General features: G+C 32.4%; 1 protein-coding gene across 7 annotated transcripts in view; it reads right to left on the reverse strand.

Annotated features, from left to right (window-relative positions):
* Positions 1-26,530, reverse strand: part of LOC134723402 (SLIT-ROBO Rho GTPase-activating protein 3-like) — a 65,041-nt gene that overhangs the window by 24,365 nt on the left and 14,146 nt on the right. For 2 of the 7 annotated variants that reach the window (XM_063587034.1, XM_063587045.1), the window contains exons 2-3: positions 1,284-1,467; positions 669-834 (exon numbers count right to left, since the gene is read on the reverse strand). In XM_063587034.1, the coding sequence (XP_063443104.1) occupies positions 669-834; positions 1,284-1,467 (350 nt within the window). Of the gene's footprint in view, positions 1-668; positions 835-1,283; positions 1,468-5,397; positions 5,515-8,612; positions 8,904-11,697; positions 11,801-19,821; positions 20,177-26,530 lie in introns of those variants that run through there. The other 5 variants (XM_063587020.1, XM_063587043.1, XM_063587050.1 and 2 more) reach the window with 5 other exon arrangements.

Consider the following 26,530-nt stretch of genomic DNA (forward strand, 5'->3'; position numbering starts at 1 on the left):
ATAAGGCAAATATTACAACCAGCCAGCTAAATATGACCCCTCTGTAGTCTCATGCACCCCTCGGGTACAGGAAGTCATGGGTTCCTATACAGATTAGGTCCAACAAAGGCTTTTAAATTTGTATTTGCTGCTTCTCCACTAAGCACACATCATTAAAGGAGTAAGAGCAAAGAATATTGTGCCTAGGTAGGGTAACATTTCATTCTGCAGATCTTGTAAACTAGCAAGTAACAAATCAGGCTTGGCATGTTGATCTAGTACATAGCAGGAATACATGTTATACCATGTGCTCATTTTGAAAATGCATGTAATTTGTTGTTGAATATTTCACAGACATCCAGAATTATAATCTACTAATTATATCTATTGTGTTACATAATACATTTCAGATACAGCTGTTGTAATTGTAGTCTGAAAATTTTTGTGTGTTTCAGACATTTCACCTTCAATATTATAAAATTAAGAATGGAAATGGGGAATGTGTCAAGAGGACAACAACCTGACCCAAAGACCAGACAACAGCTGAAGGCCAACAAAGTGACAACTCCACCAAAGAGCAGAAAACTGCTGAAGGTCACCAATGGGACTTAAATGCAGACAGAGACTACCATGTGGGTTAATTGTTACTTTAGGTCACTAGTTCCCCATTCACATTACTGATGCCTTACTCTATTAAAAATTCTCCTGGAATTGTCTATGATGTCACCTAGCCTATGAGCTAACTGGTTATTGCAAACATCTCCATAGGAACCATGATCTCGGCTTTCTTTCTTGGTAATATCTAACAGCTGCTGCCAGCATGTAAATGTGGAGAACAGGGACCAATGTTCACGTCTGAAAAGAACAAACTTGTATTAAATGGTGTCTGTATAATGTGTAAAATGATGACTTTAAAGAAAGTACTATAAAATTTTAATTGTCCATATCAAATGTAACCTATCTTTCCACTGTCAATTTAAGAGTAGGACTATCAATGATCATTAAATTTTTAAAGGCTTAAGTAAGATTTTGAAATAAGATAGAAAATATCTGTCTCCAATATGGTCTGTGAAAATAGCCATTCTCTACTGAATATCAATTTCCATCTTCATAATCAGTTTAAGAGTTCTTTCCCTTTCTTTTATATATGACAAATAGCATGAATAAAATTACCAACCACTAGCAATAATCAAAATATTTGAAAATGTGAATATTTTATGGTAACAGCAAGACAAGCTTTACTATGATGATTTTGTTCATGTATCATTTATGAGTTGAATACATATGCTTGCAAGCTCTCTTACTTTTGTTTTTCTTGTCGATGTCGTAACTTTGTACTTTTCACTAATTTTTCCAAATTTCTTGAATATTCCAGTTCCACTTCTGCTTTCCGTCGGAAAAATTCCTGAATTTCCTGTACCATGGCCACCTGAATTTCTAGACGATTCTCGAGACATCTTAATTGTTCGTTGAGTTGATTGCGTATATCTGAAGAAGAAAAAGAAAAAGAGTTGTTAATTTTGCAATTTTGTTGGTTTTGTGACATGAAAAATTGTTAGTATCTTCGTCAAAGGGTATTTTTATACTGATTACCTCCCCTGTAAAGTAAAGATGATAAAAGTTAATGTGTCAAGGTGACCAACACAACCAAGGCTGTTAAAATACCTTTTATACAAGCTATTCTTTTAAACAACTTCCAATGATTCAGTGCTTCAACCTTTACTGCTACAATAAAATATAACTATAAAGACCAAGTACAAAGAGAACTAGATGGGATTCAATAAAATTTCATGCTCTGCAATCTTTACTGAGCCATTATAATTATTTATATACACAAAGTAGGTGTTCAATTTTATACTAACAACACCCATCTGACTGACTTAAAAAGATCATTAAGTTTATTCAAATAAAACAAAGTTCAACTGCAATATGTTTTCATAGAGAATCATAACTTTCTAAAGGTTAATATCCAATATAGGATTTCATACTTAAAGAAGGTATACATTTATAAAATCATTGTAATAAAAACATGCATAGTTCAGAATATTTTTCCACAAAACTTGAACATGTGACTTCTACCAAGACACCCAGACAGTGTAGTTTCATTTTTAAGAAAGAATAACACCAGAATAGTGTATGATAGTACCTTGTTATCTTATCATGAATTGATATTTATGAGTAAGAATATCAGCTATGAATATGAAGTATTCCCTGAAGCTCTATATTGAAAGGATCCATTTCTTTTAAGTTCAGAATCAATCAATTTGCATAAAACATATATCACTCAAGGATAAACAGACTGACATACTAAATTCTTTATAAAATCAATTTCATAACTTCTAATGTTACTTTCAGACTGCACTTAGTAACATCATTATGATCATAATGTAAAATTATTAGCAATGTTATCAATTTTGGAGAGGTCTTGCTTTTGGTTTCATTCACAAATCTACTAAGGAGTATGGCTTCAGAACTACTGATAAATGGTCATAGGCAATATATTTTCAGATCTTATATTTCATCCATAAAATAATGTTAAATTTGCATTTTTGGGTTTAACTGTTGCAAAAGTGTCAAAGCTCTTGGCCACAACAACTAATCTGTCCTACGTGACATGGCTATGGAGGTCCACTACGTTATGTTTTATCACAACATCCAAACCCAACAACTTGTTATAGTCACATCTGTGGACTGTTGTGGGGAAAAAATATATGTCAAGACTCTGCCCTCAAAGCTCCTACGTGTACAACCAAACCAAGAATTTTTTGAGTCAGATGTGTATTGTTCAACTTTCTTCTTACTTTTTTATAAAGCTAATGTGCATAATTTTTGTCACTGAATAATAATAAATCAATGTGGTACAGTGAAATAAGAATGATTTTCTGACTACTACTGGAGTGGGTCTGTGACATGTGTTGTATTATAATAAATAAATTGTTTTCTGCATGGTCAACTCATTATCCTTTTTCCATACTTGCATTCTTTCTAATTACATTGTATTTGCAAACAGTTACACCTTCAAAAATTCTAAGGAAAACTGATTAAAATCCAAATGCATATTGATTATTGTAAGAATTTGGCAAAGAGAATGCTTTGTAACTTGTGGTTTTCCCTCTTTTGTCTTTCACAATATGAAAACCAAACAAATGCCTGTACGTCAGACATCAGTATACTCATCATAACCTATTATTCTTAATTACTGAAAACAATGTTAAAGTATTTCTATATATAATGCAATGAAATGGAAGGCATTTGTCCAGGTTTTCTGTTCTGAAATTTTTTTTCTTTCTTTTTTCCATAATATTTACCTTCATTGTTAGACATGTTTACTGTCAAGGCAAATGAACCATGATCTTCATGTGACCTTCTTATTCATAGATCATAATCTAATGAATTCATAATAAATGAGTCAATCTTTTAATGAAGTGCCTTTACATATTTGTATTATATAGAGAAAGGTGACAGCTTTTCTAATTACACATTTTTACATCTTATAGCAATTATACTCTTAATATGGCTGTCAAATGTATGACCAGCTATCTTTCCTATTAAGACAAGGATGTTCCACATTTTCTGGTGAATAAAGGAACAATCAAAAGCCACCATCTTGTCAAAATCAATCAAAGCTCACTAATTGAACTTTCTGTCAACCATTGTCCCCTGAATGAGATTTGCAGCGATAATGAACAACTAAAGCTTTAATAAGTTTTTCCATTATGTTGCCCCTTTTCCAGATGTGACCAAAGAGAATTGACCTTTCTCAGAAGCATGTCAAAAGCAGTGGTTTAATCAATAATTGCTGATGTTTACTAAGGCTTTAATATTAATAACACATAGTGAGAGGGTGATAAAGCAGATTGTTACCCTTAGAAAACATTGTCATGAAGGCAAGGGGTAACAATCTACTTTATATCCCTACAATGCATGTGTTATCTAATTTATAATACTGAATTTTTTGTCACAAGTCTTTTAAATTGTAATTCAAAAATTCAAAAAAAGAGTAAAATTTCATATACATAACATATGCTACAGTACAAATTTTAAAATAATGAAATTGCCTTCATTATCAAGCACCTTTAAGTGCATTTCCAAAATCAAATGATACATGTATACTGAATGTCTGAAATCTTAGATCATTTTAAAGCAATTAAGTTAAAAGAACTCTAATTTGAATGCCAAAAGCAACTCTTTAAAATGCATTTGAACATTGGGATGTTTATTGTTGAATGATACATCTTTTTGGCAAATGGAAGTTTCTCAGTGGTATAGTACCATATCATGCTTATTGAAGATATATCTGGACTATACAAAAACCCTCTATACTAGGGTAGTGATGTCCTCAGAGAACAGTCCACCAGCACAGTATATATAAATAACAAATTAATAGCAGTCCAATTCACAAACATTAGATAATGGGGTAGTCACTCCGATATCCTCAGGAAACAGTCTGCCAGCAGTGTCAGTGTATCAATAACAAAATAATATCAGTCCTAAATCCAAAAACATTGGATATCCTCAGGAAACTATCTACCCAGCATGGTCAGTTACAGTGTATTGAGGCTCAACTTAAAAATCAGTCAAAAGTTAAGAAGGAGCTAGACTGTTTCTTCCATCCAAAATACCATATAAACTCAGCTACTGGATTATGATAACTAGCAAATACTTAGTGAAGATACAGAGCAAAAAGATACATGAATATTATAACTATAGAATCTCCTGACCCCTTTGAATCTTACTGCAATGATTCATTTACAACCATCACTTTTAATAATTCACTGATACGCTCCATGTCCTCCCTGATACACTCCATGTCCTCACTGATACACTCCATGTCCTCACTGATACACTCCATGTCCTCCCTGACCCCTTTCTTACTGTTACATGATTAATTTCCCCTATCACCTTTAATATTTCAATGAAGCAGTCCATTTATATTACATTGCCTGCTTTCAAACTGCATCAACATTTTCTCCTGCCCCAAGAATACTATACAAAAAAGTAGTGTTAGACCAGCCTTATGACATACTTCCTAGATATATAAAGCAAGTCATAACAAAGAGATATTGTACTGAAATTTTTTTTAAAATAATGTATTCTCACTGTCAATAAATTCAAATGTACGAAAAAATCACACACTATTCTATCATACATGTACAACTTTATGAAGATAAATTGAAAAAAAATTAATAGCCTTATTTCCTTGTTAATAACAAATGTATGATTTTACTTTCCATGTGAAATTAAAGCATTCAAGAAGTATGGAAAACATCTTTCAGAAGCCATTTATGACATCTTTCTCCACTTTAAATATTCTGCGTACATCTGACAGTTGAATGTCTGCCTGACATACACGACAATATGTCAGACCTCGTTGGTACTAATTAATGAGATGAATTAATTAACAAATCTACTAATTACCTGACGATTTGAGAGGTCTCATGTCTAATTATCATCCAGTCTGTTTACAACACAACAAACTCCATTGTACTTAAGAAATAGCATGCTGTGTGTACACATGAAGGGGAGAGTTCAAAGTTAAAACAGGTTTATGTCAGTGTGGTATAAATGTTGCAAAAACATGTGCAAGTTAAAGGTTAAAATTAATTTTCATTGAGTACATGTCAAGAATAATAATCCATTTAGCAGTAGATAACATGTTCTCTAATTTCATTAACAGAACCAAATTGTTTGCATTTTTTACCAAATATTTTCCAAAAGTTGCAATGCATAAATAATTATGATCCCACATTTTTTTTTTATAAAATTATAAAATCGTCAAATATTTTACATTTTTTTCTAGACCAACCTAGCTCTCATCTATTAGTGTCATGATCATTTAATAGAAAAATGAATATCAAGGCTTTTCTTTAGGCTGCCTGATTTAACCAATAATTATGTATTGCAGTTTCCTTATGTCCAGTCTCCAGTGCCCATAGATAACAGAAGGGAAACTTTAAACGAACTTTCACATGCCCATGAAATTAATCTGCTTTCATTTAATTTATAAAGTGATGTGTGCCGCTTCAGTTTAGGAAATTAGGAAACCTTATCATAATAGCCTAAGACAAACACCTTGAGACATTCCCCAAGTGATGATGGTGATAATATTTGAAATGTTATACTATAAGAAGATGCCATCTTGATTTTGAAGTCCTGGTGATTACACATCTGGTTTTGTACACACTTTAAATCTGCATGTAAACAGATGTTTTTTCATCAACATAACTTAGGGAATTACCTTTGCTTCAATAATTATGTAAATCATCCATGTACATAACAGGCCAACATTGATTTATCAAATACTAGCTTGCATTAATTAAATTTCTTGTACATTTGTATGTTAGTAAATTAAGGTTGGGAAAGAAACATGTTTGATCAAAATCTAAGCAAAAATTTATTTTGGCAATGTTGTGTTATTTCAATTTTATCAGTGTGTAATTTCAGATCAAATAAATCTAATGTGCTTAAATCAAGAAATGAAAGCAAAAACTTCATTTTAGTGTCTATACTAGAGGTTCCCTTGCTGCAGCAGATACCAAAATAGTTCTTTGAAAACAACTCAATGAAAACAGATTTCTCATAAAAATTTGTGGAGAATACTCAGTGAGCTTCAGTGAACAGCCTTAGTTTTTAAAAATTTGTTAGTTGGTGTTTTAACTCCACTTTCAGTAAATTTGGCAATATAAAAATTAATGTTTCATACTGATCAAGGAAGACAGACTTATTGTAGAGAACTACAGACCTTTGACAGTGAAACAATCCTGGTCAATAAAGACATCTTAATACACGAGGGATGTAAAAGCACAACCTCAGACATGACAGGTTGGTAAGCAATGTAAATAGACTACCAAATAGACCTGTGACTCTACCACTAAGTTACTAGATCCAATCACATAAGGTACTAAGCTATCCAAACAATAGACACCTTTGCAGACCTAACCAATGGCCAACATATGGTCAAAACAACTTACAAAATAAAATACAAAAGCACAAATTTAAAAATCTTTTTTTAGTCTACCCTTGCTTAAGCCAACATAAGGTATTTCTCAAAAACAAAACAAAACCGCCTTATCATTTGCATGTATGGGTAAGCTCTGATACTTATATTTACAAAATAAATGAAACATGCTACACAAGAAAATAAATATTTGTACAACCATTTATTTGTTACATTGATAGATTTAAGATTTATCAACAGACATAGTATCCATGGCCAGAACACCCACATTTATCAGCCATGTGCCAGGGCTGTGGTCAGTTGATGAGAGCCAGGCATCCAGTCATAGTCAATAACCATCTATATCAGATGCCAACTAGACAACAAATCAACATGATCAAACTATGGCCAATGACCGAAGGTCAAATGTTTACAAATTAAAAAGATTTATGTACTAGAGAAACTCATCATGTCCATCAGGTGTTGGTCAGGTAGAAGGTAATATAATGGTCAGTTTTCCAATTTTAACAAATTTGATAACTGACCACTAGGCTAATTGGCCAATTTGATTAAATGCTTGAGTAAGTGAAAAGTACATTCCAAATTAGCATTTAACCTATAAAATTAAATCTTAAAGGGGGGTAAATTGACCAATCAATAAAAGATTTGGTATTTACAATGGAAAATGGCTATTGATCAAGTAATGATACTATTTATATACAACAAAGGGGTCCTCTCTTATTATTGGTAAATAATTTGATGTTTACTATGTAAACATATAACAAATCCAATTTATATCTGTTTATTTATACAAGCCTGCAGGTAAAAGGTGTATATATCTTATTAACTTTACACTTTCTGAACTTATAGTGGAAGATTAAGGCTTTTTCAATGAAAAAATATAAAAATATTTAATACTTTCATCAAAAGCTTAGTGATTTTGTTGACTCAAATATTTCTGAATACATGACCATTTCAGGGGAAAGGTTGACAAAAATATATCAACTTGCGAGAAAGCCTTCAGACGTGGTATGTTAGAGGAGTTTCAATTAACACATTTTATCATGAAATCTTATGACACATAGATTTGAACAAGAGCATAAGCATTCTAAGACTCTTGAATCAATTTCATAGATACCGAACATAAGCATTCTAAGACTCTTGAATCAATTTCATAGATACTGCAGACAAAATTTACGCATATTTATTCACAGATGAAAGACACTTCCCCAATGGAAAAATGAATTATTTTCATTATTTATGAATAAAAGAAAATGTTTTTACTATCAACATGATCAAGTTGATATAAGAGAGCATACATTATAATTAGTTTTGTCATGTTGTGATAAAACAAAAGCTGGTCGTGCTGTGAGTTTTATCAAGATTTATTCTTAGAGATAAATATAATATAGTGTGTCCAATAAACTATAAGCAGTTCTTCCCATAAGTCTCAGTTCTCTAAAATTCAATATCCTGTTACTTACAAGTCAACATCTCAATACCATAACTTGTTTTTCTGTTATTTAACATGTTTTTTAAGCAAAAATCAACAAATTTGGTTAAAACATTTCCACCTTGTAACAATTGTACAAATATAGAACTAGATAGATGTTGACATTTATAAAAGACAACCATATATGTATAGTGGTACTGAATAGCATTAAATAACCATATAAGGATATAAAGTAAATCATACCCAAAAGCCTTGGCCCTACTGGTACCACATCTTCAGCCGGCAAATAACAGGCAAATAATGAGACCCGTTGACGTGTTCTCATTTTGAATATTCCAAATAAACAAACTATCCAAATCACAGCACTTTATTCAGGTTTCTATCCTAGATATTGACTTTTTTTATGTTCCATATATACCTGTATCCAATTCAATGGTACAAAATCCATATGGTATTTTCCATAACAATTTATTTGTATTATCACACAACAGTTTTTCACACAATTGTCAGTTTAACTGTGTACATACACAGTTGTTACAAGTAAGGAAATTTCTCCCGATCAATAAAAAGAAGACAGCGTCACTTGAATCCATAAGAAATAAGCCTAAGACACCAGTATTGTATAATGTGTATTGGTTTTATTATATATGGTCAATACTTTCACATAAGCGCTATGTCTGGACAGTATCAGTACTTATTGTGTGCTGCAACACCTATTTTCAATGCATGTAATTCTACTACAACCATGGCAAAGTAACTGTTATAATACAAACCAACCTTGAAAAAATGTACAAAGGCACTGCTAATCCATAGATTACAACTAATCCATTAGATATTATTGCATTTATTTTTTAACTTATATTTGTCCCATTTAAGCTTCAAAATCCATTGTCATGAATATCTATGTGAAATTAAAGTTGATTGGCTTTGCAATTTCACTGAAAGCACAACTCTTTTGAAGTATATAATATTTCAACTCTATGACAATACAAATACAACAAAAAAATGTGCTTCAATTCCCCGTTGTATCCTTTCAATGTGATTAAGTTAGAGAAACATTATAGATATCCATAGCAACAATTTCTATATTCCAGAAATGAAGTCGATTTCTATCATGAATGATCCATGTCCTATCTAGATATACAAATACGATACTGTCCAACTGACTGAATAGGTTAACATTCATAAGCCAATTATACACGCTTTGTTTACCCACGACACATTTCTGAAGGTAATAATGAAAATCTCTACATCCTTTCAAGGTGTCCACATAAAGTTTTATTTCTTTTGACTTATTTTCACCTTTTAAATCTCATCTAATAAATACAAGGGCAGTTATATCCAAACATGAAATAAAAACACAACGTCCATGTTATTGACTTATTTTCACCTTTAAAATGTTCTCTAATAAAAACGAGGGCAGTTTATCCAAACATGAAATAAAAACACAACCTCCAGCTATTTAGAAAACTCCCTGTGTACGTAAGCCTTCTGTTTGATTTTTTTACAAGTCGTTTTAATTTACAAGAAGCCAGAGGTAACAATAAAATGTATCTATATTTTTATCAATCAGCTGATGCAATCTAAGTTTACAGCACATTGAGCACTCCCCTTTGTTTTAATTTAAACTTCATTCACATATTATCCAAAATCTTTTGTTATTGGGAAATCTATCAAATGACAAAAAAGAATAACAAGATCAGTTTCAGACTGTCATTCATTCCAAACCAATATGGAAACTCCTCAATCACAATTCCATTTCAAGTACTAACTGTAACAACTTGACGTCACACTTTTTCAAAACTGTTTCAAGTCAGTTAATCGGTCTTTTGCTTTTGTGAAGCAAATTTTTGTAGTGTAGATTTCCTGCAAACTTCAAATCCTTTAAATTTTGTTAAATGTGAGTCATTACATCAAACAGGCAGCCTTGTATTAATGATGAAAGGATTTACTGTGCAGATTTATACAAAAATCTTTAATATTATCGTTCAAATTTCTCTAAAAATAGCATCCCAAGATAAACAGATGGAGATTGGACATCAAGCATATGGAACATATTGCACAAAACAGAGACTGTCTTCATGTGTAATACAAATGTCACAACATATAATGGCTAATGTCACGTTTGTATACTTTTATTAATGTCAATTTTAAGAGGTGACCAAATTATTAACAATGTAAATGAACGAGGATGTTAGTAAATGTGATCTGCCATTTTAGTCTGCAACTCCCTGCAGTCAAAATTTTCAAAAGTTTTCAAAAATGTATTCCTTTTGGCACTTTGACATCATATTTTTAACTTTCTATCTACACTTTTTCTGTGTACTGGCATAGAAATTCTGGTATTTGGCATGAAAATACAAATTGTTTTCAAAACAAAGGGCTATAACTCTAAATCTAAACAAAGATTCTATACAAATTGAAATTCAAACCACAGTGAAACCTGTCTACAACAAGAAGAATGCCTTCAGATTCATTGGACATTTCTGGTTTAGACTAGCACAATTATTTAAAAAAAAAATTGGCTGCCCATACAAAAGTTCAGTTTCTGATTTGAGCAAGGTTTGGTTTAGACAGATATTTCAATTGTATTCTTTTAACTAAGACTCTCTAAAGCTGTTGTCTTAATTAATTGTACATAAACATCAAGTAAATAAAAGAAGGGCAGAGTCAAGATACCAATAAGAAGGGGTACAAAGGGATAACAAAAGTCCAGACCAATAAGAAGGGGTACAAAGGGATAACAAAAGTCCAGACCAATAAGAAGGGGTACAAAGGGATAACAAAAGTCCAGAAGACCATAGTTGCCAACTGATATTGTGTGTAATACACTCTTTTTTAACGCTTGTGAAGAGACACCACAGAGAAAACTACTGGTAAAGGTTGAGCAACTCTATTCCAACTACAGGCCATCAGAATAATTACTTGTTCATGTTACTCTTGTGAAACCATGATTGGTTCATGGCACAAGTAAAAACAGATATTCCATCCCAGTCAACCAAATTATGCATATATATTCATGGCTATCTAATTTCATTTCATAAAACAAATGCACAATCATGCCTTTAAAAAAATTGTTACTTCTTGAACATTTAAAATTTGTGTTACCTCTGTACCCACAAAAATTGGTTTGCATCAACTATTAATGAATCCAATGTACAATGTAGGTTAACATTTTTCACAGCAACTTAGATTAATACTTCCTTCTACATCAAAATACATCAATAAGTCATCAGAAATTGGTAACTTCTGAGTAAAAATACCACAATAAAAGTCTTAAATACATGAATATAGTAATGATAAGCTTGAATAATTGCAAAAAACTTACTTAATCTTCTCTTGACTGAAGCCATTACGCACACGACAACAACACTAAAACCAATTCATTATACACACTTCATTTTCAAGCAATCTATGAATTTCCTTCCCTCAAGTACTAAATAAAATAGGGCTAAATAAAACTAGAACACTTGAAACAATACAACTTACATTTATTTGTTTCCTGAAACCTTTATTTGGAATTATGACAGAAATTAATTATTTATAAACAAAATGCAAGATTTTCACTTTTTAAATTAAAAAAGAGTTAAATAAAAAATACAAAATCAAAAATATAACAGTAAATAGTTTTTATCCTGTGCTTTTTAACCGATTAACATGTGGTGATTGGTCAACCTCAAAAGCAACCACAATCCCCAAAACTAATGGTGGTCCAACACTGCAGGACATAGATAAGTGATCTGGTATGTTAAATAAACAACTGTGAAATGGACCCAAATGTAAAATACTTTGCATATTTAAAATCAATCATTCACAATGAACAAAGGAGAAATCTACATATTTCTGATTTAAAAATCCTCAAGGAACAGCAGCTGTCACTCATTACAACACCTGAACTTGTAAAAATACATTATTATATTCCATCTGTCATCAACAACAATAATTGATCTCTAGACTGGAACCATTCATATTCAACAAGCTTTCAAGGTACCAGTCAGGACTGCTGTATTCAACATTCTTATCATCCCTACTATTCAGGGTAATATCTACATAATGCAGATTTATACAAAACAATGTGTGGTCGTACACAAATTATTAATAGCTATAATATAAAGTAAACTCTTAGTCTATGCATGCCCTTTTTCAGAACATTATATGTTGTTGATTTCAAGTGACACATAAGCTTATAAGTTCCGATTAAGAGGAGGAAGACATTGAACACATCCTCTTCTCTTTTTAATAAACAACGGCCAAATATGTAAATAATGTCCAAATTAAGTGGAAATTTCTATCATTTATGAGACAGATTTATAAGTGACAGTAATGGCCATCATACCCATAAAATATCACTCAGCACACTATATGTAGACCTTGTTTGTTATTGCAATAACCTAGCAGTTGTTGTCAATCATATTTAAAAGAACATTTCCAGAGCTTTTGTGGGACAGTATATCTTAAAATAAGGAGCTGTGCAATGAGTGCATTGATAATTTTTTTATTGTCAGCCACTTTTTTTCATAGTCTATATATATATGCTTTCAGGTAAGGGTGAAGGTTGGTACCAATAAAACGTTTAAACATGCTGCATTTGTTATACCTGATTCTGAATCAGGAGCCTGATGTTCAGTGGTTGTCATTTCTTATATATTTTAATTTAGATGGTTGGTTTTCTCGTTTGAATGGTTTAACACTAGTCATTGCTGAGACCCTTTATAGCTTGCTGTTTGGTGTGAGCAAAAACTCTGTGTTGAGGACCATACTTTGACCTATAATGGTCGACTTTTACAAATTATGACATGGATAGAAAGTTGTCTCATTGGCACTCATACCACATCTTCTTATAACTATTATTTAATGGACTAGAAATACTGTGGGAACTGCTCTTGCAAGGATGTTTGTCTACTGGATCATACATGGACATTTTACAGAGAATCCCTATGGATAAATTAAATTAATTTTTTCAGAGAGGCTTTATGTATATTGTTGAAAATGTTATCACCACAGACACATCCGTTAAAAACATATATTAAATATATAAAACTGAATTATAAATATTGGTTTTACAAGTTCAGGAAGGAAGAAATCCTAAGTTATAAATATAAATTTATCATGATGAACTACTGTTCTCTGTTAAGGGGACTTTTTTACAAAATCTGTATGAATCAGCATTATCTTTATAGTCTTCAACTGTTTCCAACATTGCTTTTTGGTCGGGTAGTTGACTCTTTGACACGTGCACAGTCACCATTTCCATTCTCAATTTCATATGTTCCTCAAATTATCCTTCTTTTGTTTGAGCTGTTGCAAAAAATGTAATCTAAGGAACAAAAGCATTGTCTTAAATTATAAAAAAAATCAGACAATAGGGCATTAGGGGCTTTGAAATAGTACCTCAGAATGCCACATTCCAACTCAACTGATACAGACATTAAGGCATATAGGGGCTTTGAAATAGTACCTCAGAATGCCACATTCCAACTCAACTGATACAGACATTAAGGCATATAGGGGCTTTGAAATAGTACCTCAGAATGCCACATTCCAACTCAACTGATACAGACATTAAGGCATATAGGGGCTTTGAAAAAGTATCTCAGAATGCCACATTCCAACTCAACTGATAGACATTAAGGCATATCATGCATATAGGGGCTTTGAAATAGTACCTCAGAATGCCACATTCCAACTCAACTGATATTTCTATAGGGTTAGATCTGGTTTTTTTAAAACCCAAATTTTATCCCCCAAAAATAGCATGGTCAGATAATAGGAAATTCTAAATGGTAGCAATAATATTAGTCCAGCTGTCACTTTGTTTCTTCCTGCACCTGATAATCTTTTGGTGTATCTTGTCTGTGCATTTCCTGTGGATCAGATAAGAAACTGTTTTGATTTAACTTGATGCCCTCAAATTTTAAAGAAACTTTGATTACAACCTATATTTATGTGTGTAAAGATTACTTTAGTCATGATTCAGGAGATGATATTCACAGCTATTTAACAGATTAACATGTGTGGTCATGCTTATTTTCATTGGCTTCTTCCAGATGAAGATGTACCTCCTAATGTTGTCACTCCTGAAGTTTGCATCCAATTTATAGTCTTTTTGTTATATCAGGTGCAGATCCAGGATTTAAAAAAAAGGTGGTGGGAAGACCTGACCAGCAAACACTCGGAGCAATACCTTTTTTACATACAAGTCTATGTATATGAAACTGCAAGAGATCCCAACTATATCCACATTTTACTAATACTTTTTCGTGGATTTCGTGGGTACACCTGGTGAACCAAGAGTTCAAATATTCAACAAATTGCCAAAGGAGTAGGTCCAGTAAGACCCCTTTTTGGCCCCAGAATATTGCAGTTTTACAAAATTGTTAAAATATAAACTTTTAGTTATTTATTTGACAGTAGAATGCTCCTGCTACATAAATATGAGCTGTTTCCGACAATACAATGCACATATATCGGGTACTAGCACCATGAAGTCATGCTAAATTACTGAAATCTTCAAAATTCTAGCATTTTAGTTAAATTTAAGACGGTTTTCGTGTAAAACGAAAGTGGCCGCATCCTTAATATTGAAATGTAAGTTGTATTTTATGATAATACATAACATATATAAAGGTTGAGGATGAACCACGGATGCGGCCACTTTCATTATTGACAAAAACCGTCTGAAAAGTGACATTTTCCGGCATATTTGAGCTTGAATCGGATGGTTTTTAATGACTAAATCAGTCCAAATCTTTCACATAAACTAATTGATTCAAATGAAATAGACACTTAAGTGTTCAAAAAGTGGTCAAAATCTTTCGTCAGATAGACCTGAAATTTGAGGCCAAAATCGGTCCTTTAATATCGTACTCCTTTCTGAGGGAATGTATGCAGATCTTGCCAAAACCACAAAATTAAATATAAACAAATATGCAAGTTCTACTCAAACCATGAAAAATTGGTACCCACGAAAATAAATGAATCCACAGTATATTATTAGCATGACCTTACTGTATTATGACCTTGTGAAGTACAAATGTAACATAACTATGAATTGAAAATGTATTAAAAATATCTACACTGTTTTTATCAATTCAGACCAATATTTTGCTTCTAAAAATATATTCAAAGTTAAAGAATTATTTTGCGAGTCTGTGCCAAATACTATTTGTCAATACAACTGATTAACTGTCTAAAGCCTGATTTTTTACTTAAACTTTCAAGAAGGCCAATTCGAAAATCATAACAAAAAGTAAACGTAGCATAACACATGCCAGTAGAAGTGTCTGTGAGACCAACCCTAATCACTTTCTGATATTAATCATTAGCAGATAGATACAGGCTTATGAGTAAACATTATGATCAGTTCTGAGTGGTGGATTATTGATGAAATAAGTGTTTATTTATATATCATCAATATAGATTGTATTGACTCTGACAGATCAAGACCAACAGTTATTACATTCTCACCACTCAGTAAATAGATATGATGCTTCTGTCACCCACAGACATAAGGGGCTAGAAAAAGGGTTTTATTGTTAGTGATGGTCCTGTCACCCACAGACGTAAGGGGCTAGAAAAAGGGTTTTATTGTTAGCGATGGTCCTGTCACCCACAGACGTAAGGGGCTAGATAAAGGGTTTTATTGACTCTGACAGATCAAGACCAACAGTTATTACATTCTCAACACTTGGTAAATAGATATGATGACATAAGGGGCTAGAAAAAGGGTTTTATTGTTAGCGATGGTCCTGTCACCCACAGACGTAAGGGGCTAGAAAAAGGGTTTTATTGTTAGCGATGGTCCTGTCACCCACAGACGTAAGGGGCTAGAAAAAGGGTTTTATTGTTAACCATGGTCCTGTCACCCACAGACGTAAGGGGCTAGATAAAGGGTTTTATTGATAACGATGGTTTAGTCACGGGGCTAGAAAAAGGATTTGATTAATAATGATGGTTTTGTCACGGGACTAGAAAAAGAATGTTATTGATAATGGTTCTGTCACCCACAGATGTAGGGGCTAGAAAAAGGATTCAATTGACACTGATGGTAATCTATCACCCACAGAATTACGGACTAGAAAAAAGATTTTATTTATAATGATGGTTCTGTCACAGGGCTAGAGAAAGGATTTTAATGATAACGATGGTTCTGTCACCCACAGACGTAAGGGGCTAGAAAAAGGATTTTATCAATAATTGAACGAATGTTAAACTTTTCTATTTTGATAACATACAGACATAATAGTGGTGTTACTGCTAGATATTTTAAATGTTCTTGCAATGGTTTTCATACTGAGCAGAATTGTATGATGACTTTAATACCACAGTAAACTCATCATTCTGAGTTGGATCTTATCAAAAGTTTGAAATGACTTCTTGGTGCTTACAAAATTAAATCATTAACAACAGGTACACTTGTAGTCTGCATATGCATTGTAGTGTTCTCAATTTAAGCATGAACCTTTAGTCCTTAAAGGAAATATGCTACCAACAGAAAACAAGCAATTTTAAATTATTGACAAAATCTTTAAGGACCAATATTTAAATATATACAAGTACTTCTTAAAATAAAGGCAGGAAATCAGAGTAAGTGCTTACTGACAAAGTTTAAAGGTCAAGTAACAGTTTAAAAGATTATACTTGTATAAATGTATGACCAGGCAATCATAATTGACCACCTAAATCTTCTTATAAATCTAACTGTAGCTGTATAGGTTTTTAATATTTCAAAAGGAGTTTGTCAGTGTAATGAATTCACCTGATCATACATGAGCTCCAGGCATTGTTAAATAATATCTTCATTATTTTTTCAAGGTGTAACCTTTTTGACAACCAAGCCGTGACCCAGCATAATATCAAGGATCAATTAACGCTGACATAATGTTAAATTTACATCAAAGTAAATACATTACATATCAACTTGCATAAATATTTGATATAAAGACAAAATAAATGGTGATGTGAAGTTTTACCTTATATGTCTTGTCCTACATAAAACACATGGGTATACTGTACATACCCTGTAGGGCTTGTTACTTTGTACTTTTGTAACATACAACATTTAAGAGTAAGCCGTACATATAATATATTGCTGAGCCTATCAGACTATTACACTCTGTTTAAAATTATGAAAGTCTTGCATCAGTATGTTTTCCAATTCAAAGTGAGTTTATTAAGGAGCGGGGGGGGGTTATAAAACCCTCACAATTATTATGAAATATAGCTATAGAATACCAGTTCAGGTCAATTCCTTTTTTTTTTTAAAGAACAGGCTCATTCAAAGGCCATTTGAAGATACACATGCATGATGTTTCTTTCAGTCTATATTATTTTACACACAATGTGCAATGAACTAAGTTAAATTTTGCAGTAAAAGACACAAAGAGCCTGATGAGGAGTCGAAGTATGTCAGTCATGTCAGTCATTTTATGTGGTCCAACTACATGTATTCATTGGATCTTAATAACAAACTTTGAATGATGCTAAATTAGCATTAGTAATCTCTCAGTCTCTCTGATGTCCAACAGCATGGCCCAGCTGTCAAGCAAAACAGCCCTTGGACATCAGAGTAATCTCAGACTAAACTTAAACATGTACATGCGATAATAAGATTCTTCATAAGCAAACTAAAAGGTGGTAACTTCAATATATTTCTACATTATCTGATATTTTACTAGAGAAATTTGTAATATAATAACCTCATTAACATCTCTTATTCATATATCCTTTTAAACATATTACATGTATATCTTTTTACAAAGTAAGATAGAAACATAAGTGGACAAAAATAAGCAGCCCTCTTGAGAAGGATGATCAAGGGAAATGAAAAATCTAGAGAGAGTAGATATTGTACACTGTATTTGATCTAAAGAGAGTAGAGAGTAGATATTGTACACTGTATTTGATCTAAAGAGAGTAGAGAGTAGATATTGTACACTGTATTTGATCTAAAGAGAGTAGAGAGTAGATATTGTACACTGTATTTGATCTAAAGAGAGTAGATATTGTACACTGTATTTGATCTAAAGAGAGTAGATACTGTACACTGTATTTGATCTAAAGAGAGTAGATACTGTACACTGTATTTGATCTAAAGAGAGTAGACATTGTACACTGTATTTGATCTAAAGACCGCAAAAATGAACTACATGTAGACTACATGTACATACATAGGAAAATCAAACATCTTCCCATAACCTTCTAAAATACAAAATGTCAACACCATTGAATTGCATAATGTTTAGTTAATTTCTATACTATAGTCTTTAGTTCATTTCTATTGTCCTTTTTATCTGGTTTGTTTCCAATTTTCACAACTGACAATACCCAATCCTTTTAACTGTACATACAATGCTGTTACTTTCCTATTGATTTCTGATTTACAATTATTGTCTGGGTCATAGTTTACATTTTTAAACTTTATGAATGAATGCATATTACATATTATATAATATGTGCATGTATAAATGTACCTTGGTACAGGGTAGGTAAAAATTCTAACATCATTGATTGTGGTAACAAATTTGTAGTTTCTCCATGTCCAGTGTAAATTGTTGACCCTTAAATAATCACAACAGCAAAATCATAAAACTTTATAGTGACAATTATACATGTACATTCCAAGTATAATAAATGGAATGCTTGAATAAGTTTGTTGAAAATAAAATAGAAATGGACAAATTTTTAGAGAGAGATCTCCAATATAAAATTAAAATTGCTTTGAACGAGTATACATGTATTCTTATATAATCTATAAATATTTATAATATCTGCTCTTAGTTTAAAAAAATGTTTGAAGAACCCTTTGAAATAGAATCAGTGCTGTGGATAAAATGTATCTATACAAGCAGTATTTCTCCTGTGCATTGCACATGAAAATCACATACTAGATACATGTACATGTATGTATGTCTTTTTTTCTTCCACTGCCTCTTCATTTTCAAAAGCTTATAAAAAGTTTTTGAGAAAGAAATAAAACAATTTCTTTAAATTCATAATTTCTTACTTCAAAAATGTTTTATCTACATGTACTTGATTTTAAATTTCATGTCATTTATTTATTTCTTATTTGCCATGAATGTACAAAATTCTCTAATAGTGGGACATGCAGACAATTCTAATAGATATAGTTATATAAATAAAAGGTTATGTGGATACCATAAAAAAAATACATGTACATGCCAAAAAAAAACTTACAAGCAGTCCTTTTAATATTAATTTTATTATCCACACCCTTCTTCATTATTTTACTGAAAATCCTGTTTTGACATTTTATTATCTCAACGATGTGTATTACCTTCTAATCAGATTAACCAATTGTAATTATCATAGGCTAATTTGTAGATCACAAGATAACATATTTTTAAACACAAGGCGGCAATCCTTTCATTCACAAAAAATCTTTTAACTGTGAATTTTGTCAACCATGAAAATTTTAAAATGTTGTACTTACGGCCATAAAATCCCGTGGATTTTCGTTTGGATCTTCTTAGAGATGTTGATCTCGTTAAATAGAAGTTTTTAGGATCCCCAGGTGAAGTCATATTAAGCCTTAATCAAGTTCCTCAACTCATCATCGGTAAAATATAGTATTGCTTGGTGTCACACTCGGAGATAAATGCAATTGTAAAATTTAGTTGACAATCACCAATACACAAACAATGACAAAGTCAATAGTCAATACACAGGAGTATAATCACATGGTATTACAAATTCAATCATTAATTCCGGAAATCAGGACTCATTCTCTTCTTGACAAAATTTGTAACCTTAGCGTAAATAAACAAGTGGGTCATCTCTTTCTGTTGGAACAGTCCATTGGTCATATGGGTAAACAAAGGTCACCGAACCGTGACCTGAACTGAACTTGACATTGTTACCAAAAAGAACAATGACAAGTTATGTGTACACATGGTAATCTTTATTTGAGAAAATAATTACATGTTTGTATACATGGTATTTATCTTTCAATAAAAATATTAAAATGAGGTTTTATTAAACAGCTTATGTGCTAATGGGGCTCCATTATCTGATAAACAGATGTTGGGATGTGTAAATGTGCTCATTAGGTAAATGGTCTGTGTTATGGGAGATACTTATATAATAAACAATTTTTCAACTAAAATTAATAAAAAATGTTATCAACCCCAGAAAACCTTGAAAAAGACAGCCAGAGGTAGCAAAAATTTTAAGCCCAAAGTTTTCCTTATTTTTGAAATAAATGAGTTGTATCTATTCCTATGTTTGTTCTCCTCTCGAGGTTCTCCTGTCAACAGCAACCCAAGATATAAGACTGAACACTATGAAAGAGTTCCAATTTTAAATTTGATAGATAACTTGAAACCAGTGGTAAACATCTTAACTTATGTGCCGTGATAAACTACCTCTTAAAACCAAATGAGAACCATTTCAATGTAGAAAACCTTCTCAGTGGCAGATCCTACATTTTTACATAAGTATGGCCCAATGACTGCCTAAGAGGGGGACCTGCTCCAGTCAATCTTCAGCGATTCCCTTAAAAATCAACCAATTTTTCCCACAAAAGAGGTTCTGGGCCCGACCCCTAGATCCGCCTCTGCTTCTATATATCTTTCCTGCTAAGGGAGATCAAATCAAGTACTAGTAGGTTATAAGACCTCTGTGGTTAAACATTGGTCAAGTGGTTTCAGAGAAAATGAGATTTTGAACATAATGTTTTGATGTAAGCTATTTGCCACTGGATCTGTATTACCTGAGCCTTGGATCCACAGTAGACTGACACTAAGAGAAGGGTTGAACAGGATGTCATGGTTCCAGCATTACATGATACTGTGAATTGTTTGTAGATGGTCTCCCAATTATTGAATGTTTCAAATCATTTTGCCTGGTTATTTCAGAAAAAAAGGTATTTTAAATTAGCCAACCTGAATTTATTTAATAATCTATGAAACAAATCAAGAATAGAAATTTCATACATCACAGTAGCATATTTAAACCAATTTTTTTCCCACAAAAGGGGGACCCAGGCCCTCCTGGAAATCCCTATGAATAATTTCTTCCAAGTTTGATTATAATTGACCATGTTGTTTTGTAGAAATTATTAAAATATGATTTCCCATAGGGTTCAATAGGAATTGTGTGCCAGCAATACTGTCATGTTTTTAACTAATCATTATTAAATGATTATTTGTTTTAGAATTTAGAGTTTCTCAATCATCAATCTGGTCATGTTAGTTTTAAAACATTTCTCCTGGCAGTTTCAGAAGACTTTTTTTCCTGCAAATTTGTTTAAAATTGGCCAAGTTGTTTCATAGAAAATGCTGAACTTGTTCATATACACTATGTTTGTCATCTGTTGCTTATTAAAAGATGATAGAAATGGAAAATGGAAACAAGGAATGTGTCAAAGAGATAACAACCTGAACCAAAAAACAGCAGAAGGTCATCAAAGGGTATTAAATACAGCACCATAACACAGGCTTCAGCTGGCCCATAAACAAATATGTGTACTTGTTCAATACATGCTTATAAAAGATGGTGTTCAAGCATCAATCTGATAAAGTTTCAAACCATTTGGACTTGCATCCTCAAGAGTAATTATTTACATATTATGGATTGAAAGCTTCAAACCATACAGGAAAACATCCTGAACTTTCAATTATCAGTTGTAGTTGATTGAACAATCATTAGGAAATAACTAACTTCAATTTTTCTGACAATAGAATAGGGGTTTGATCTTTTAAAAGCTATTATTTGAGCATTCTATAAACTTATCATGATTGCATGAAGACAAAAAAATAATCAGTATAAAAATAAGATGTATTATGATCGCAAAAAGACAACTATCCACTAAAGATGTTTTAGGTCAGTAACAATCCTCAACAATAAGCACAAACACCTACCACATAGTAGGCTATTAATAGCCTTTGCATGACAAAATGTGAAAAAGTTTTTAAAAAAAAACCACAATGTCCTAAAAAAAGTATTTTTTCTTTTTTTGTTAAAGTCAGTATTTATTTAAGTGGTAGAGGTGCAGAAAATATAAAATGTTATCACAGAGACACAGAGATGTAATTTAGATAATGCAAATCAGGCGCGGATCCAGAGGGGGGTTCAGGGGGTTGGAACCCCCTTTTTTTTGACGATCAATGCATTTGAATGGGGACGTGTCATTGGACCCCCCTTTCTCCTGGTTTAGCAACCCACCTTTTTAAAATGGCTGGATCAGCCCCTCCAAATGCTGAAATTAAAATAGCAACACTTTAACATGTAAGTCAAATAATCTCCATGGAAATGAGGTTTGCCAATGTTTAAGCAACTAGGTAATAATAATCAGTAACTTATTACCAAGGTTATTTCAACTGATCGGGCGGAGCTAACGTTTTAATTTGCATAAGGACAGTCTATGTGAAGATGTGTGTGATAAGGATGATTACCGTTATAATTATTATTGATTTCTAATCACCTATCAGTGTCATCAAGGGAATTTACAAAACAATGACTGGACACTTCATTTTTGAGCTTATCCTTAAACCCCTAACTATAGATGGACTGGTTTATTATGAGCGAACCGGTTAAACTCCGCCCAGTCAAGTGAAATAAATTGAGTAATACCACTAGTGGTTCCCCATAAACTCACCTAATCACAAACTAAATACATGAAACATAAGCAAAAATTCTAAAGTCAATAGACAATGACTGAGAGGGTGAGGTTAAATAACCTCCATGGAAATGAGATATGCAAATGCTTATACAACTGTATACTAATTATTATTAACTTACCACTAGTGGTTCCTCATAAACTGACCTAATCACAAACTAATACATGAAAACTAAGCAAAAATTCTAAAGTCAATAGACCATAACTGAGGTGGCTGGGTCAAATAATCTCCATGGTAATGTAATGTGCTAATACTAATACAACTGCATACCAAATATCTTCCCCTTACCACTAGTGGTTCACCATAAACTAGACCTAATCACTAACTAATACATTGTTGACGCTGCATACCTATGTCTTGCTTTTTGAATAATTTTCAAGGACCTTTTTCTGATGCATTTTCATAACATTGTGGGTTAAATAAAAGTTATTTATTATCTATATAATAATAAATAAGTCCTACAAAAATGTTGTTTCAGTATCTCAGGTCAAATTCAGCAGAAAAGAATACTGACAAAAACTCACTTAAAAATTTCCTATGTCATAGACTTATAAGTTAATAAATGTTTTAAAATTTCAAGTTGTTTATATGACAACTGGATGCACCAACTCAAAATCAGCACAACAATATGTAGATTGATTGTTGCACGATTGCCTAAAGTCTTGTGGAATATATGTCGACAGGAGAAAAACATTACTAGTCTTTCTAACTGCAGCGTCATGAAAATGTAATGAAAGAATATGTTAAATATTTCTAATATTTGCAAACCGCCACATTAATAGTTTTTATATGGGTTTAGCACTCCTTAAAAATGGGGGAAAATCAACAAAAAATATACAGTACATATTGAATTCACTTAATCTACCAGAGTTGTCTTTCTTTGAGCTCTTTTAGATTAAATAGAATTACCTTAAATATTCTAATAAATTTTTCAAGGATTAGAACTGTCTTCTTATCTACCAAAACATAAATGGTTCATGTCAGCACAGGAGTGTTTTAATCAAACTCTTTAATTTTCAGACTTTTGTAATTTTATTTACAGACAAAGTGAAACTAAATACATAATTAAAGATGCATGCTTTTTAGTTGAATAACTAAGATACCTGATCATAACAGTGCAAAACTGGTAAAATTTTAATTTGCAAAGACAGAAGAAGATAATAATAATTTTTCCATTCAATTGGCTCACATGAGAAGCATTATATAATATCAAACACTGTTTCAGACATTGAACAACAATAATAAAGTCCAAAGTACAAACAATTTGAACGAAAAAGGCATGGATTATTTCCCTTTTTATTACTAATCAGGCTGTTAATATATTTGACATTTAGCTTAGCTGATTTAGTTGGCTATATACAATTTCAGGGACAGTTTCTCCATGAAAGCACCTTGGCTGATTTGAAAATTTTATTGTAATGTAAATTCAGAAATTATTGTGAGGTTTTGATTATTACAAATAATGAGACTGGGTTGGTATGGCAATTATAATAATTTATATAAATGTTTTTGAACTGAATTTTAATGTGCGTATTGTTATTCTTTTACTTTTCTACATTGGCTAGAGGTATAGGGGGAGGGTTGAGATCTCACAAACATGTTTAACCCCGCCGCAATTTTGCGCCTGTCCCAAGTCAGGAGCCTATGGCCTTTGTTAGTCTTGTATGATTTTAAATTTTAGTTTCTTGTGTATAATTCGGAGTTTAGTATGAAGTCCATTATCACTGTACTATTATGCATATTTTTAGGGGCCAGCTGAAGGACACCTACGGGTGCGGGAATTCTCGCTACATTGAAGACCCATTGGTTGCCTTCGGCTGTTGTCTGCTCTATGGTCGGGTGGTTGTCGCTTTGACATATTCACCATTTCCTTTCTCAATTTTACTTATACATACTACCATGATGATATGGACACTCAAATAAGAAATGAACCTCATCCTTTGTATCCTTATTTATTATTCTTATATCTTTTATCTATCTTAGACTATGGGTACACAATTAAAAGTTACATTAAAGCATTTTTCTTTGGACACTTTGAACAATTTTTTTTTCAACAAAAAATCCATGACAAACTTAATCTGTAGGAGCTAATTAAAATTGCTTATGTGTTATTTTTCATATTTATAAAATATGAACTTGTGTATAAAAATTAGGCAATATAGGAAAGGCGTACTGACATAAGTAGTCTCTAAACACATTAACTCCAAATGGAGCTTTCGTTAGTAGAAGCCATATTAGCTATGTGTATCAGTGAGAAAAATGTAAAAGCATAAACATATAGTATATATACCAATACACATAATTCAGAGCGCTGTTAATTATGTGTATTGGTATATATACTACATGTATATGATTGTGTATAAACATTACTTTAACTTGTTTTAAAATCAAATACAACCCATACAATCTGTTGCAAGTGAGTTGGTAATTATTTCTCTAAATACTCAGGATACTTTAATTTTAGATTTTAAACAAGATTATGTCAACAACTTAATATATTTGACTTGATACAAATAGTCAAGAAGTAATGATACTCATGGGTAAAAGGAAGGGAGTATTTGTTTGTTAGTGAAATTTTCAAAATTTGAAAAGACAAAAATTTGCACTGTTGCCTGAATAAATAATTTCACATCATAACAGGTATTAAAGTGATTGGAGACATCAGTGTCCAGAGAGCCCTGCTTGAGTATACAAGTACACAAATTAACTATAGAGGATAGTGAAAGGAGCCATTACAAAGTCCAGAGAGCCCTGCTTGAGTATACAATTACACAAATTAACTATAGAGGATAGTGATAGGAGCCATTACACAGTCCAGAGGGCCCTGCTTGAGTATACAAGTACACAAATTAACTAGAGGATAGTGATAGGAGCCATTACACAGTCCAGAGGGCCCTGCTTGAGTATACAAGTACACCAATTAACTATAGAGGATAGTGATAGGAGCCATTACACAGTCCAGAGGGCCCTGCTTGAGTATACAAGTACACAAATTAACTAGAGGATAGTGATAGGAGCCATTACACAGTCCAGAGAGCCCTGCTTGAGTATACAAGTACACAAATTAACTATAGAGGATAGTGAAAGGAGCCATTACACAGTCCAGAGAGCCCTGCTTGAGTATACAATTACACAAATTAACTATAGAGGATAGTGATAGGAGCCATTACACAGTCCAGAGGGCCCTGCTTGAGTATACAAGTACACAAATTAACTAGAGGATAGTGATAGGAGCCATTACACAGTCCAGAGGGCCCTGCTTGAGTATACAAGTACACCAATTAACTATAGAGGATAGTGATAGGAGCCATTACACAGTCCAGAGGGCCCTGCTTGAGTATACAAGTACACAAATTAACTAGAGGATAGTGATAGGAGCCATTACACAGTCCAGAGAGCCCTGCTTGAGTATACAAGTACACAAATTAACTAGTGAAGATAGTGATAGGAGCCATTACACAGTCCAGAGAGCCCTGCTTGAGTTTACAAGTACACAAATTAACTAGAGGATAGTGATAGGAG

This window comes from Mytilus trossulus, chromosome 1 (genome assembly GCF_036588685.1).
Source record: "Mytilus trossulus isolate FHL-02 chromosome 1, PNRI_Mtr1.1.1.hap1, whole genome shotgun sequence".
Taxonomy (NCBI): domain Eukaryota; kingdom Metazoa; phylum Mollusca; class Bivalvia; order Mytilida; family Mytilidae; genus Mytilus; species Mytilus trossulus.